General features: G+C 34.9%; 1 protein-coding gene across 2 annotated transcripts in view; it reads right to left on the bottom strand.

Moving 5' to 3' along the window:
- Positions 1–14,809, bottom strand: part of LOC108365851 (protein furry-like) — a 96,464-nt gene that overhangs the window by 60,209 nt on the left and 21,446 nt on the right. For both annotated transcript variants that reach the window (XM_017620040.1, XM_017620041.1), the window contains exons 5-6: positions 6,525–6,659; positions 3,745–3,916 (exon numbers count right to left, since the gene is read on the bottom strand). In XM_017620040.1, coding sequence (XP_017475529.1) covers positions 3,745–3,916; positions 6,525–6,659 — 307 coding nt within the window. The remainder of the gene's footprint in view (positions 1–3,744; positions 3,917–6,524; positions 6,660–14,809) is intronic.

Here is a 14,809-nt window from a genome sequence, read left to right on the forward strand (position 1 = left end):
GATCACTGCAAGGTAAAGTAAATTCAAAAGTGGAGAAATGTTACCATCTTTATAGTACCCTTTATAAAGAAAGAATTTGTGAGGAAACCCAGGTCCCTAGATGAAATCTTTAATGGACAGTGACTGAATTTCATCAATTGCTTTTATATACAGGTGTTCTTGTTTTTAAAGGCAATATTCATGATGACCAATATTATGAGTTCTTACTATTACATTGTGCCTGTAGGGTGCTCTTTTGCCCCAAACCATATGCTAAAAATTTATCCCTTTCAAAACGTATGCTTGCATTGTTTGTTTAAAAATTTTCAAAAAAATTTTCGGAGACTGCAGTGTAACATATAATGTACATTAGCTATTACACCTGACTGAAAACGTAAAAACAATAGGTCTCTTACTAAGTTTTTCGGCATATGATTTTGAAAATAATTAGCAAATTTTAAAGAAATATGTTAAAAAACCAAGTCATATACTTCAACAAATTGTAGGTAGAGTCAGTCAGGAAAATTTAATAGCAAACGATAAGCCTAGAGGATTTAAATCATTAAAAAATAAGGGTTATGTTTTTATTTTAAAGATAATATTCGATAATACTCGAGCACCCCCTTGCCCCTACCTGGCTACGCCCATGCATGTATGTATCTAATGAGTTTTATTTTTTATTTTTATAGCAATATCTATTTATTTTATTCGTTTTGTTGGTTTCCGAAGGAATAGAGCTGCCAAATAAAACTGCATTTCTTTGATTAAGCATTTAAATTCAAACGCTAAATTTTAATAAAAAGCTAGTTTTGTATACAATTTTTATATGAAATAAAATATTTTAAAACGTTAATTTGGATGTTTTTATTTATATTTTAACTGGTCTCAAACTTTCTTTTCGGATCCTATTGGACTAATATTTTTTTTACTAGTATGAACTGGTATTTTAACGGGTATATGCAGGTGCATAGCCGGACAATTGAAATTTCGAAGCACATGGCCGTGTTAAAAATACCAGTTGCTAGCATGGAAAAAAGATAGAACACGAACTGGTTGAACTAAAAAGCGAACTGGTATTATTCGAGTTCACAACTAGTATTTTTCCCTGCAGGGTTTCTACGTATCGTTTGGAAGTAAATCATTTTCAAAACCATTTCATTTGATACCCATATTATAATATCTAAAACATTCAACTAATTAAATAATTTTAATACAATTTGTAGCAGGTGGCAATCCGTTTCAAAAAAATAAATCTTTAATGCACATCTACAGGCCAAGCCTGTCATTTGATACCTCTCATTTTAAAATAGAGCGAACTATATGTACATACGGTACATAGCGGTACTCTCCTCTCTCAATAAATGAATTATTAACATAAAGACAAAATCAGCTGATGAATTTAGTTCTGTAGCTGAACAGTTTTAGATCTCGGCACTTAACAAACTCCTGCCTATAGTGACTCGGCGCAAAAATTGAAAATACTGGTTCCGTACGTCATGCGGACTGCGCCCCTCGTGCGGATGGGCGGGAATGGAGGGTAAAAACCGTTGGGATTATTATTATTATACCGATTTAATATTATTTTATTTATTTTTGAATTCAGCGCTCTAATTTTCATTCAAATCCGTCCACAATCCTATTTTTGCCCACATTTTATATGGAAAGGAGGCACTGTGCGCCTTCATCAATTCCAATGGTACTGTTTTTATTTCATGAAATATTATTTAGTTACCTACCGGAGAAACCACGTTAAATAAATAAAAAAAAAATCTTTTTAATATACAAAGCTTTTATAAATGGACTAAAAAGTAGAAAATAATATTTCTCAGTCCCACAGAATTTGTTTTGATAACTTTTGATTTTGAAATTTTAGCAAAAGTCATTATAAACAATTAATGACATTGAAAACGAAAAACGTGGAGCGCATGCAGTACAAAGCATTCGATTTCATTGACAATAGTCAAACTACATAACATTCTACAGCGAAAGTACAAATTTGAGATCGATTTTAAGCGGTCGTTATTCATATGCCCACATACACACATACATATGTTGCTTTTCATATCAACTCAAGTGTATTACATGCGTCCCACGCTCCTCATTTTCAATGTCATTAATTGTTTATAATGACTTTTGCTAAAATTTCAAAATCAAAAGTTATCAAAACAAATTCTGTGGGACTGAGAAATATTATTTTCTACTTTTTAGTCCATTTATAAAAGCGTTGTATAATAAAAAGTTTTTTATTTTATTTTATTTTATTTCTACTTTTTAGTCTTGTCAGCATACAATTTTCCAATAGATACTAAAGTAATTGAAAAATAGTTTTTTAAAAATACATACCACATTTCGCTGATCTTAAACTTGTGGGGATGTAGTTACTATCGGACTGGTTCGTTTTTCGCGATAAAGATCTAGTACGGAACTAGAAATTTCATTCACTAGTTCGGGGTTTCCCTGCAGGGTACATACACTCATATGTATGCTTGTACGTATGTATATACACCCAGCAAAACCAGCCCAGCAAGAACAGTGACGGTCACATTCCTACTGACGTGACCGTCACGCGTGCCCGCTAAGTTCGGCACGTTTTGCTATCACATTTTAATAGTGAATCAAAAATGCTCCCAGAAGTTTTGTGTACGTGTGGTTTTTCAAACCAAATAGTTTGCCTGCTTGCTCATATTTGAAAAGATTAGCGTGACTACTTACCCATATGTGAAAGATAGCTCGCACGAAAAAACAATAGATGGCGCTCCAATCAAAAATTATTACAGGTGTTTTAGTAACGCCATAAAATTTGCGTTTGTGTTGGAGTTTCGGTCGCGCTGGTTTTGCTGGGAGCGTGGCCGAAACCCCAACACAAACGGAAGTTTTATGGCGTTACTAACCCATCTGTAATAATTTTTGATTGGAGTGCCATCTATTGTTTTTTTTCGTGCGAGCTATCTTANATTTGCGTTTGTGTTGGAGTTTCGGTCACGCTGGTTTTGCTGGGAGCGTGGCCGAAACCCCAACACAAACGGAAGTTTTATGGCGTTACTAACCCATCTGTAATAATTTTTGATTGGAGTGCCATCTATTGTTTTTTTTCGTGCGAGCTATCTTATACATATGAGTAAGTAGTCAAGCTAATCTTTTCACATATGAGCAAGCAGGTTTGGTTTGAATAAAACTGAATTGGTAAACGTTAAAATTTACGATGTCTTTGATATGATACCTACGACGAGGTTGACATCTAGACTAGGTTTGCCATAAATACCTTTGCTATATTTATGGTAAAAAATGGTGGTCTGGACATAGAACATTGCAAGTTGATTAAAGCGTTGTAAAAAACGCGCCAAATATACTACCCCACAAGTACAGTGTAAATTATGCATATTATGTGCAAATTTTTTAATCGCTATATCTCAGAAATGGTAATTCTCAGGAAGAAAAATGTTATAACGGGTTTTATAGATAATTTGATGATCTACACTTTCGTATCACCTATTTTTGTGACAAACCTTACCATTTCGCTGAAAAATCAAAAAAAAAAAAATCAATTTGTGTGACCTTTGACCTTGAATAAATTTTGACATTTCATTCATAATGGTGTTCACAACACTCGTACCCTTTTTCAGCTTTATGCGAATTATTGTAACCTTGAATGTTGAACTTGGCCGGGCTAAGGTACATATTTGTATATATAATTTTACAAGTATTTTTAACACCTCTGGTCTCAACCAACCATAAAAAAAAGCGTTAACCATATGGTGAACTTACCGTCAGCAGAGTGGCTGGAAGCTTTCCGCATGCTTGTTAGGCGATAAAATGGTGGTGTCTCGGTGCGTTCAATTAAGCAATTAAGCGTTTCCACAGTTTGCAGTTCTACCATTAGTTCGTCCAAAAGACGGTCGGGGCAAGTGCGGGCGAGATACAATGCCACGCGTTTCGCCTATTCGTACATACGAACACATGAAAATGAATGCATATTAATACACACAAAAGGACATGTTTCAGAAAATGGCTTATTCAAGTATATGGCTCCAATAAATATCTTATATACACAAATAATTGTACATTAGACTGATTCAAAAAAATCGATTTTTCGAAATTTATGTGCGATGCATCAAAATCTTTGCAAGCATCAATAAAAAACATGGTTCTGAAAGTTTGAGCGAATCGGTGGTCGTTTAGGGGTTGTTCAATGCAATGTTCAATTTTTACCAAATCGCGCACTTGATAAACATCTTCGTCAAAAATATCGTCTATGTACCACAAATATTAAGCTAAAAATGTTTGAGATTTCGCACATACCATTTCTAAAGACCATAAAATCTACTTATCTAAAATTGAGTTTAAAAAATTTTTCATATTAATAAATAGTTAATGGTTGACTACCGAAAATTAGTTAGTTAATAACAAGTGATCCCAAGAGCTTTTTGAGGTAGAAATTGAGAAAAAACCTTTAGCACACGTTCAGAAATTATAATAAACTACAAAAACAAAGTGGAATGTTACACCCTTATTCTAGAACGAAAAATCGACATCGACAAGGAATTAAAGAAATACTTATCATGTGTTTGTTTATTGTAAAATTGGTTGATTTTACATATTTTGAGGAAAATTATAGATTCTGATGCATTTGGAATTATAGCAGCGGAGTAAGAACGCGCTATGGCAATGGATTCAAAAAGGTATGCGTAGCTGTCGGGCATAGTAACCATGGACGCATCTATGTCAACTTCTGGTTGAATTGTTGAGCCACAAGCTATAATTCCTCCTATGCCTGAAGAACTGGTTCTCAATCCAGTTAATGCAATAACTGCTTCCAAGGCATTGAAAATATGCATTTTGTTAGTCCACCACCTGGTTGCGCTTGCTTCTGCTTTCGGCCGAGCTTAGGAATTATAAGCCTTGCTTATGAGAATTCTCTTTTCTGTGTTGCCGGAGAAGAGGGCGGAAGCCCCTCTTATACACTTAAAGATATAAAACATTTATTGTGCATATAACTCCGGCTACGACATCCACTGAATTTAAGAAAAAAGTGCATGGTTCAAACCGAACTTATTACTAAACTAGAGCTCGGAATTTTGGAACCTTTGTTTTAAATTAAAGTCTAATCCTTTGACCATAAGTGCATGTTAAATTTTTTAGATTCCGGTCATGCGTTCATGTACAAATAACTAAACCAGCCCAAGTTTCTCGATAAGGGGCAACAAACATTCTGTTTTGTTCGTTCATATAAAGCAGTGCATAAAAATATACGTACATATATGCAAAAAGCAAATTTATCTGTTTAAAAGCACACCACTAATAATTCCTGCAAACACACATCGATTTACATCTTTTTGCTAAATTTTTATCTCGCTTCCGACACGGAATTATTTTCGTACATAATTACGCAAAAAAGCTGTCAACTTCTTACTCGCTCGTTTTTAGGCATGCCATTGTTACGAATTTCGAAAGTTCGAAGATACGATTCGGGTTGCAGCATAATCCGAATACGAAAGTATTGCAGAATAGGGGGTGTTAATTTTTTGCAATTTTGTTTCTTTCTTGCAATGGAATGTCAGAGAATGGGCAAATAATGATAATTATGTATATGCAACTGAAGACAATTATTTCAAAAATCATTCCCATATCTTCTTAACTGTATTTTTTCCAACATCTTTGAACTTCTTTCGATGCTCGCTAACTGTTAAAGTAAAGTTTGTTGTTGCTTTTCGTTTCTGGATAAGATATTGTTGTACTCTTGAACAAGAGTCACTCCACTTTTTGCGATGTCAAAGGAAAGTCTCTTTTGGTCGCTTTGATCGGTTTGAACTAACCCCTATTGTTCTTTTTTTAGTTTCTCTTTATTTTGGCACGATCGTCCTATCCGGGCTGCTTTGTGCTATTTCCTTCAGTGTTTCATCGTACAGTGGTACGCGTTCCTACACGTAAATTAAAACGATTTTAACCCGCCCACATAGCCCCAAAAGTTAAAAAAGTCCTTTAACACTAACAAATTACAAGTGCGGATGTTTTTGTAGATGTATTATAGTTTGTGAAGGTGTGCTAAAGGTTCTTCTCAATTTTTACCACAAAAAGTTAGTGGGATCAATAATTATCAACTAACTAATTATCGCTAGTTAACCATTAATTATTTATTAACGCAAAAAAATGTTTACATAAAATTTTAGATTAGTTGATTTTATGGTATTTAGCAATGGTATGTGCAAAACTTCAGACATTTAGCTCAATATTTGTGGTAAATAGACGATATTTTTGACGACGATGTATTTCAGGTGCGCGATATGGTAAACATTGAAAATCGCATTGAGCAACCCCTAAACGGCCACCGATTTCGTTCAAATTTTCAGCAACATGTTTTTTCTTGCTGCTTTCAAAGATTTTGATCATGGCACATAAATTTCGAAAAATGGTTTTTTTTTTTAAATCAGTCTATTGTACATAAACATATATGTATATATGAACATTTTAAGCTGTTATACATGCATGCAATGGATTTGAAGAGGTGTTTTTTAATTTCTGAAAATGTGCCGTGTTTACCCACTTACATATGGTAAAAGTTCATTCGGCGCCATGCCACTCATGATAACCAAGTAGCGTAGGATGACCTTGAGGTTGTTTGGCCAGAATTGGCAGAGTGTGCCCCAAAGTTCTTCAACGTCACGGGGATGTGAATCCGAAAACTACAAAATATACCACAAAATATAATACATAATTAAATTAATATGCTTGCCGGCAAAGGATTAGTGAATGGAATGAAAACAAATGATTATAAACTAGTTTTAATTACAAAAGCGTTGGAGTTTTTAAGCCAAAATACACCTTCCGGATCATGATCTTATTTTTCGACGAAACTCATATACATACATGTCGACCCCTGATTGCTATTTTATCGGCAGCGACAAAAGATAAATTCTAAAGGAGAGTTTTTTTGAATTCTCCCTTAAACAGTGTAAAAACTTATTTGGATTTAAATCGAAAACAACATTATTCAATGCTCGCTTTCTTTTGTTTTTTGCATACCCTATTGCCTAAAGGGGAAATGGCGTTTACGATATTTTTCTTGAACATGCTGAGAGCAAAGTTATCAAAGAATTGGCCCTTGCGATGGTCTTTATGTTGCATAATCAATTAAATAGTTAACCACTAAACCATGGGTGGGCAAGGCTGAGGCCGAAAAGAACCACATGTAAATTCTAAATGCTACAAAGAGCCACAAAAAAAACAACAAAAACAAAAATTTTATTTTTAAATAAAATTATTATTAGTAATGAAAAACATTAATTTTATTATTATTCTAATGTACGTGTAAGATAGATATTAAAGAAAATTTACAAGATCCCTTTAGCCAAAATACAACAGAAAATTTGCAGAAACTTACAAGTTCGACGAACAGCTGATAGAAATTTTGTTTATATTCAAAAGAATAAGAATGAAAGCGTAAGAAAACAAATCCCGAAGTTTTATCCTGACACAGTTCCCTGACTAAACGAATAATTACTTATTTCTTAATTAGTCGGATTTTACTATTTTAACTTCCAAACCACCAAATTAAATTTAGCGATTTGCGTAAATTCCAACCAGCTGTTTTTGATCAACTGTTTTCTTGTTGGCAAATTACTATTGGCAAAAAATTTTCCAGCAGAAACTAGCAGCTTTCCCTCAAAATGAAATGTCATTTTGCTCTCTCAATTTCCCCTACTTTGTAAGTTTTTTGCTTACGCGAACACAAAAAGCTGATAGGTTTTATAACTTTCAATAATTATCAGGTACGCGAATGCAAATAATTGTGAACGGTATTTTTACTTTACGAATTTCATTGTAGAGTACAAGACCCACAGTTATACGTACCAAGAATTGAAAATATGCGACACGCAGCTGTTTTCAACATCTAGTAAACGGTTAAAAATTTCGGTTTTAATTTTAAACTTTTTGGACTACATATATGACCAAACTAAATTCAGTTTCAAATACAAACCTTCTTGGAGGTTAAAAACTAAATTTCCCACATCTACATAAACTCTTTCTTTTTTTCATCAGAATCGTTAACGGTTGAGAAAGTATCTTGAAGGTTTACAAAAAAAGATAATATTTCCTTCTCTAACAGCGGTTTCACACGGGTTTTTATCAAGACTGGGCCAGAGCCTAATATTCTTTCATGACACGATTGGACTACCAAGTTACACCAAATTTTATGTTACTAATATGTGTTTTAAAAATGAAACAAATCTGATCACAAATATGATTTTTCAGGATAGCTCTTAATCCCTGAGCCACCTATCGGAAGACAAACACACTGGTCCTTCTAAAAACTTTTGCACAAAACAACAATCATTCAATGCGATTTTAAAATCTGGGAGAAATTAGTTCCCAAGTGAATAATTCTTGCGATTTTATATGTGTATAAAATTTCATTACCTTAAAATAAGTGGTTGCAGAGATAACCGATATGAGAATTTCAGTTTGTATGGGCGGTGTTCCGGCCCTTTTTCCAAAATCTGCGACTCTTCGCCGTAAGTACGGTATTGAAAACATATGTTGCTGTGTCAAATTTCAAGACGTTAGCATATGCGATTCCAGAGATAAGCGATATGAGAATCTCAGTTTGTATGGGCAGTGCCTATAGCTATAGCTATAGCCTAGCAGCTATCACTTCTACCATTTTTCAAATGATTGTTCCTTTTCCACAATAAGGTTTCACTAAAAATGGCCTCGAGCTCATAAAAATTGTTGAATATAATTGTTATAAGGCCATAACAATAACAAAAACAAATAACTGAAGGACGAGCACACCTAAAAAGTTAAACATTCTAATAATAGAAATATTAACAAAAACCAACAAAACCAACAACCACATGATCAAGTGAATTGCAGCGGAATAGCTGCGCTTGATTGTAGTTGGCTTAGCAAAGTGAAATAGTGGAAAATAAGCAACAAGAATTAACAAGACAAACTTAGCACAGTGCGTAGGCAACTGGCTGAGTCAGTGGTGATCGTCGGTTCGAATCCTACTGAAAGAAGTCTGATGAGGAAATGTGGTGATTTCCGAAATAGCTATCACTTCTACAATTTTTTCAAATTATTGTTGCTTTTCCACAATAACGTTTCACTAAAAACGACCTCGAGCTCATAAAAATTGTTGAATATAATTTAGGAGTACCGTTAATTTTTTCATGATCCAATTATCTGATCGAAACCAGATTAGTAAGGGACCACCGCTGAGATTCTACCTTTCCGATGCAAAAAGAATTTTCGAAATCGGAAATCGGTTGACGTGGTCCAAAGTTATGCGGTAACATACATAAAAATAAAAAAATAAATTAAACAAAATAAACATTCCGACGAATTGATAACCTCCTCCTTTTCTTGAAATCGGTTAAAAAGGGTTTATGAAGTATGCAAACGTACATTTAAATAATTTAAAATCGGAAAAAAGTTCAAAACTTCTAAATTATGTGCAATATTTTTTTCTAGCCATGGAAATTAAATCATTTTTTTTTTGAGATCATGAATAGAAAGGCGCAGTTTAGCTTCAAAACTTAAAATAATTTGTGACAAATCAAAAACATCTTTATTCTCTCCTTGTAGAGACAAATTCAAGTTTTGCAAATGTTCCACCATATCGGTACAGAACATTAAGTCAGAAAGCCAATTTTCATTCTCCAATTGCGGCTAATGTTCCGATCTCTCTTTGCTTATGTGTACATAAAAGAAATAAAATAAAAAACAACACAATTCAAAAGAATGTCCAGCAAAGAAATTTGGATTTTAAAAATTAACAAGTAATTTTTAGCAAAAAAAAACCGACTTAAACTCTCATATAAAAAATAATATATATACATATATCTCATGATCCACTGAGTACCGTTAATTTTTTCATGATCCAATTATCTGATCTTAACCAGATTAGTACGGGACCACCTCTGAGACACTACCTTTCCGATGCAAAAAGAATTATCGCAATCGGTTGACGTAGTCCAAAGTTATGCGGTAACATACATAAAAACAAAAAAAAAATATTCCGACGAACTGATAACGTCCTCCTTTTTTGGAAGTCGGTTAAAAAGAGCAAACGGAAAGTAAAAAGAGCCGCACTTTGCTAAGCAAAGAGCCGCATTTGGCTCAAAGAGCTGCGTTTGCCCACCGTTGGTATAAACACTGCCAATCAGGAGAATAAGCTAAACATATTTTCAACTTTAACAGGCTAACCTAATATTCGCGGCTTGCGTTTTGGTACGGACGTCGACGAATTTTTTGGTGATGGGAAATCGAGTAAAACTCTTCGTCAACGTGAAGAATAAAAACAATGGGTACGTAGATACCATCAGCCCGAAACTGAACAGGTACTCCCTGGGAGTTTTCTCTCTTTTCAAATTCCTCCCATCATGAATAAAAATTCCCTGCGGATTTTTTTTATATCAAATGGGAAAAATTTCGGATAAAATATGTTACCTNTTGGCAATAAGCGTGATTGTTAGATATTCTTCGCAAAGTTCGTTGAAAATGCCAAATACATAAAATAAGTGAGGGGGCTGGCGAGGGGGAATGTGGGCGATCGCCCGCCCCTCCCCCCCAGAGCTCGAAAAAGCTAAATTTCTGATAAAATATATTACCTCAAACGAGAAATTTGAAAAAAAAAAATTTTAAGTTTTTTTTTATTTTAATCTTCAATCGTAACCATTTTTAGGCTTGCACAAGATTATTTATATAATAAGAAATCGAGTAAAACTCTTCGTCAACGTGAAAAATAAAAACAATGGGTATATAGATACCATCAGGCCGATTCTGAACAGGTACTCCCTGGAAGTTTTCTCTCTTTTCAAATTCCTCCCATCATGAATAAAAATTCCCTGCGGATTTTTTTATATCAAATGGCGAAGTTGAGCTGTCAAAAAAGTATCAACCAGCTCTTGCGAAGCTTGAATTTTCTCTTTCCAAATTTTCGGGGAAAATGCTACTTCCTGGGAGTTAATTATTGGAGGACTTCTTTCTCGGGAACTTCCCGAAGAACAAACTCCCTGGGAGTATTAAGAATTGGGCTATATTAATGTATGTATGTATGTCAAATGGAACATTCTGATACTACTTCTTGTCTATTTCCGCGGTGCAATGTTCGGCTAATTATCTTGCGTCTAACGCTGAAGATTATTATCGAAAGGCAATATTTATACCACTATTGGATAATATTTTGCTCGATCTCCGAGAAAGATTGCCGAAAGAGACATTAAACATTTTTGATTTGAACTTATTACTTCCATCTAAAAATGGGGAATATAATATGCGTAAAATCGCTTGGAAAACGATACAAACTTTTCTTAGAAAAAGATGGTGTCAATTTGANGCGTAAAATCGCTTGGAAAACGATACAAACTTTTCTTAGAAAAAGATGGTATCAATTTGAAAGGAGAGTATAAAGTGTGGTTGGAACGATGGACAAATAAGGAAAGCGAAAAGCCATTCCCAAAATCAGCAGCAGAAGTTCTTGGTAAATGCGACGAATATGCTTTTCCATTGATTAACAAACTTCTCCACATTTCCAGCTATTAATGCTACTTCCGAAAGAAGTTTTACAACCCTTCGCCGGTTAAAAACATGGTTGCGTAGTATCATGAATGAAGAAAGACTGATAGGTCTAGCACTTTTACACGTACATTTAGATATTGAAATTGACACTGAAAGGATAATTCGCAAAAGGAAAGCGCAAAATTGAATTTGCAGNGGTCTAGCACTTTTACACGTACATTTAGATATTGAAATTGACACTGAAAGTTGCAGTTTAAATTATTACAATAAAAATTCTGAATAAGTTGTTAAGTTACTTAATTACATCCTTCATTTTACTAATATTGTAAGCGAGAAATAAGTATTTATATGTATATACTAGCTGTGCCCTGCCACGCTTTGCTGTGGCATATTCTTGTTATATGAATGATAAATTATTAACGAAACAAAGCATACGTTTCATATGTGTTTGGTTATGTAATAAGTACTTGTGTGCTTGTTGTTTTTCCATTCGCTGCATAGGTATCAAGGATATTTGCTTCACCTTTGAAAGGCCATGTTAAAATATCTGCTTACACTACTTTCTTCATCAATTTCTTAAGTGCGAGTCACGTACCATTGCAAAGTTTTGGCTGATTAATATTCGCACCATGATAATTGCCACACCTATTTTCAATTTCAGTATGTGGGGTCTCCCTGGAAGATCAATCGAAGGGAAAAATTCCGTTGGATCGTCTTTTTCCACAACGGTGTTTATCGACGAATATGCTATTTCCTCACGTTGAATGCTGGATTGAATAACATTAGTGGTATTCACCAAAGTGAGCAAGTGGCCTGGCGGTCTGGTAAAAGAGCAGATCAGCTCAAGCAACGACTGTTGTCAATACCACTATTATTTATTTGATAGACATCCTTATTCTTCGCAGCAAGAATAGCCCGTTCACTGAGCCAATCGTGATTCCTATAATTAATTTTCTTAATAAAGAAACATTCTTTCGATCTGTTCTCCTTTCGATGTTTCTAAGTAGCAAAAATTATCACGCCATAAAACTCGTCGTAATCTCTCATTGACTGGCAGAATTCCGTTCCCAATTTCCAGTAATTGTCGCGAGAATACCTCGGCTGCAGTGTATGTATATTGGCCTTGTCGCAATGAAATTACAGACAATGTTTGCTTAGAATCTCCTGCGAGCAATATCAATGCATTTCCGAATGGTTGAACCTTTCCACGCGAATCTCGCAACAATCGATCAAGAACCTCAAGCGATTTTTATGTGCACCGTGCACTCATCCCAAACAATGAGTTTAAATTCTTGTAATACTTTTTCCCTGCCGGATGTTCAGGAAATATTGCATGTGGGAGTTTCGATGATTTATTTGTTCAATGCCAGCTCAAGAGCTGAATTGGCATTGCTCTCACCTGGTAACAATGTCGCAGCAATTCCAGACGAAGCGATAGCTAAGGTAATGTAATTTTTTGATCGAACCGTTGCCATAATCCGTCTGATAAGGAATATTTTCCTAGTTCCTCCTGGCGCATCCAAGAAGATGGTCCCACAGTTCCGTCATTAATCATTTGTATATTCTTCTTCTACGTTGGCTTTATAACCGCATAAGCCATTTTGGGCGAGCTCGACAAAACACGCCAGTCATTTCTCTCTGTGCCAACTTGGTCTCTCCATTGCAGTGGGTGCTACCTATTCCTCTGCTACCACCAGCGGATTGCGAGATGGATTCTTTCACACCTGAAACTTCGGTTTCTATTGGAACGATATGTCTAAGCCAGAGGAGCAGCTGCAGTTTCATTTCCTGCACTATGCACATTTTGTTGTAAATTTCATACAACTTATCGTCCCATCGTCTACGGTAATCTCCGTTGTCCACTCGCAGAAGCCTGTAGATCTTCCGTAAGATCTTTCTGTCGAATACTCCAAGACACGTCTCACCGAATGTTGTCATTGTTTAAGCTTCTCCGCCATATAACAGCTCGGGCATGATGAGTGACTTATCAAGTGTGGTTTTTGTACGTCGAGAGAGGACTTTACTCCCGAATTGCCTACTCAGTCCAAAGTTGCACTTGTGTGATTTCTGCGTGGGTTTTCCGTGCTGATATTTTTATCGGTGATAATGCCGGTTCCCTAGTAAACGAAATTCTCCACTTTCCCGAAATTATAACAGTAACTGTAACTGTTAACAGTTACGTGGGTTCCAAGGCGCGAATGCGCTGACTGTTTCTTATGACAGGAGATACTTCGTCTTGTCCTCGTTTACCACCAGGCGCATTCGCTTTGCGTCCTTATCCAGCTTGGAAAAGGCAGAAGATACGAAACGATTTTTGTTACCGATGATGTCGATGTCATCGGCACACGCCAGAAATTATACGCTCTTGTAAAAAAATGTTCGTGCATGGTTCAGTTCTGCAGCTCTTATTGTCTTAACATTTGCATCATGTGATCGTAAATGCCCTGCCCGTTCTGCTTTCGCTTTAATTTGGGAATCCTTGATTGGGAATAGGAGTTCGCAATAGTAATGATAATCATAATAATATTATCTCATGTTGTTCAAAATTTCTTTACTCGCAATGTACATAGTAGGCTATGGCAAACCTAAACGAAATTGTTTACGATTAAAAGTTAACTGATTTATAATGCTAGGAAATGGTGTCCACAATTTTAAGTTTTCATTAAGTATTTTTTAAACTGCTTTCATGCGATGGTTTTTTGTTTTCGTTACTCTTTTATCATTTTTTATTTGTTTCAGTAATTTTTAGCCGACTTCAAAAAAAGGAGAAGGTTATCAATTCGTCGGAATATTTTTTTTATGTATATTACCGCATAACTTTGGACCACTTCAACCGATTTCCAGGTGATCCCATACTAATTTGGTTTAGATCCGATCATTGGGTCATGAAAAAATTAACGGTACTATTAAATTTTTATATAAGAATTGGAGTCGGTGTGCTTTTTGCTTAAAAATTACTTATTTATTAATTTTTTTACATTAAGTAATTTGTGTACCAGCTCTTTGTTGATAATATGATCTCCCCGTTTGATAAGATGTTGTAAATTCTATATTTGTTTAAACTGTTCGGATTTTGGATAAGTGGCAAGATTAAAAAAAAAACCCTAGTAAAGCTTTCCCAAACACTTTTCGTTTGGAACCAGCTATGTAATATTTCATTTAATTTCAATATTTTCAGCCTTTACTTTTAGACAGGTGATAATCCTATTAAAAATATTTTCAAACCAAGATTTTCAAATACCTTTCGTTTGGTACCCATAATGTACCTCAAACATATTTTCGATTGTAAGTCTTCTGAAATCTCTTTAGT

Source organism: Rhagoletis zephyria, unplaced genomic scaffold, assembly GCF_001687245.7.
Source record: "Rhagoletis zephyria isolate East Lansing unplaced genomic scaffold, Rhagoletis_zephyria_1.1 Rzeph_scaffold_02022, whole genome shotgun sequence".
Taxonomy (NCBI): Eukaryota; Metazoa; Arthropoda; class Insecta; order Diptera; family Tephritidae; genus Rhagoletis; species Rhagoletis zephyria.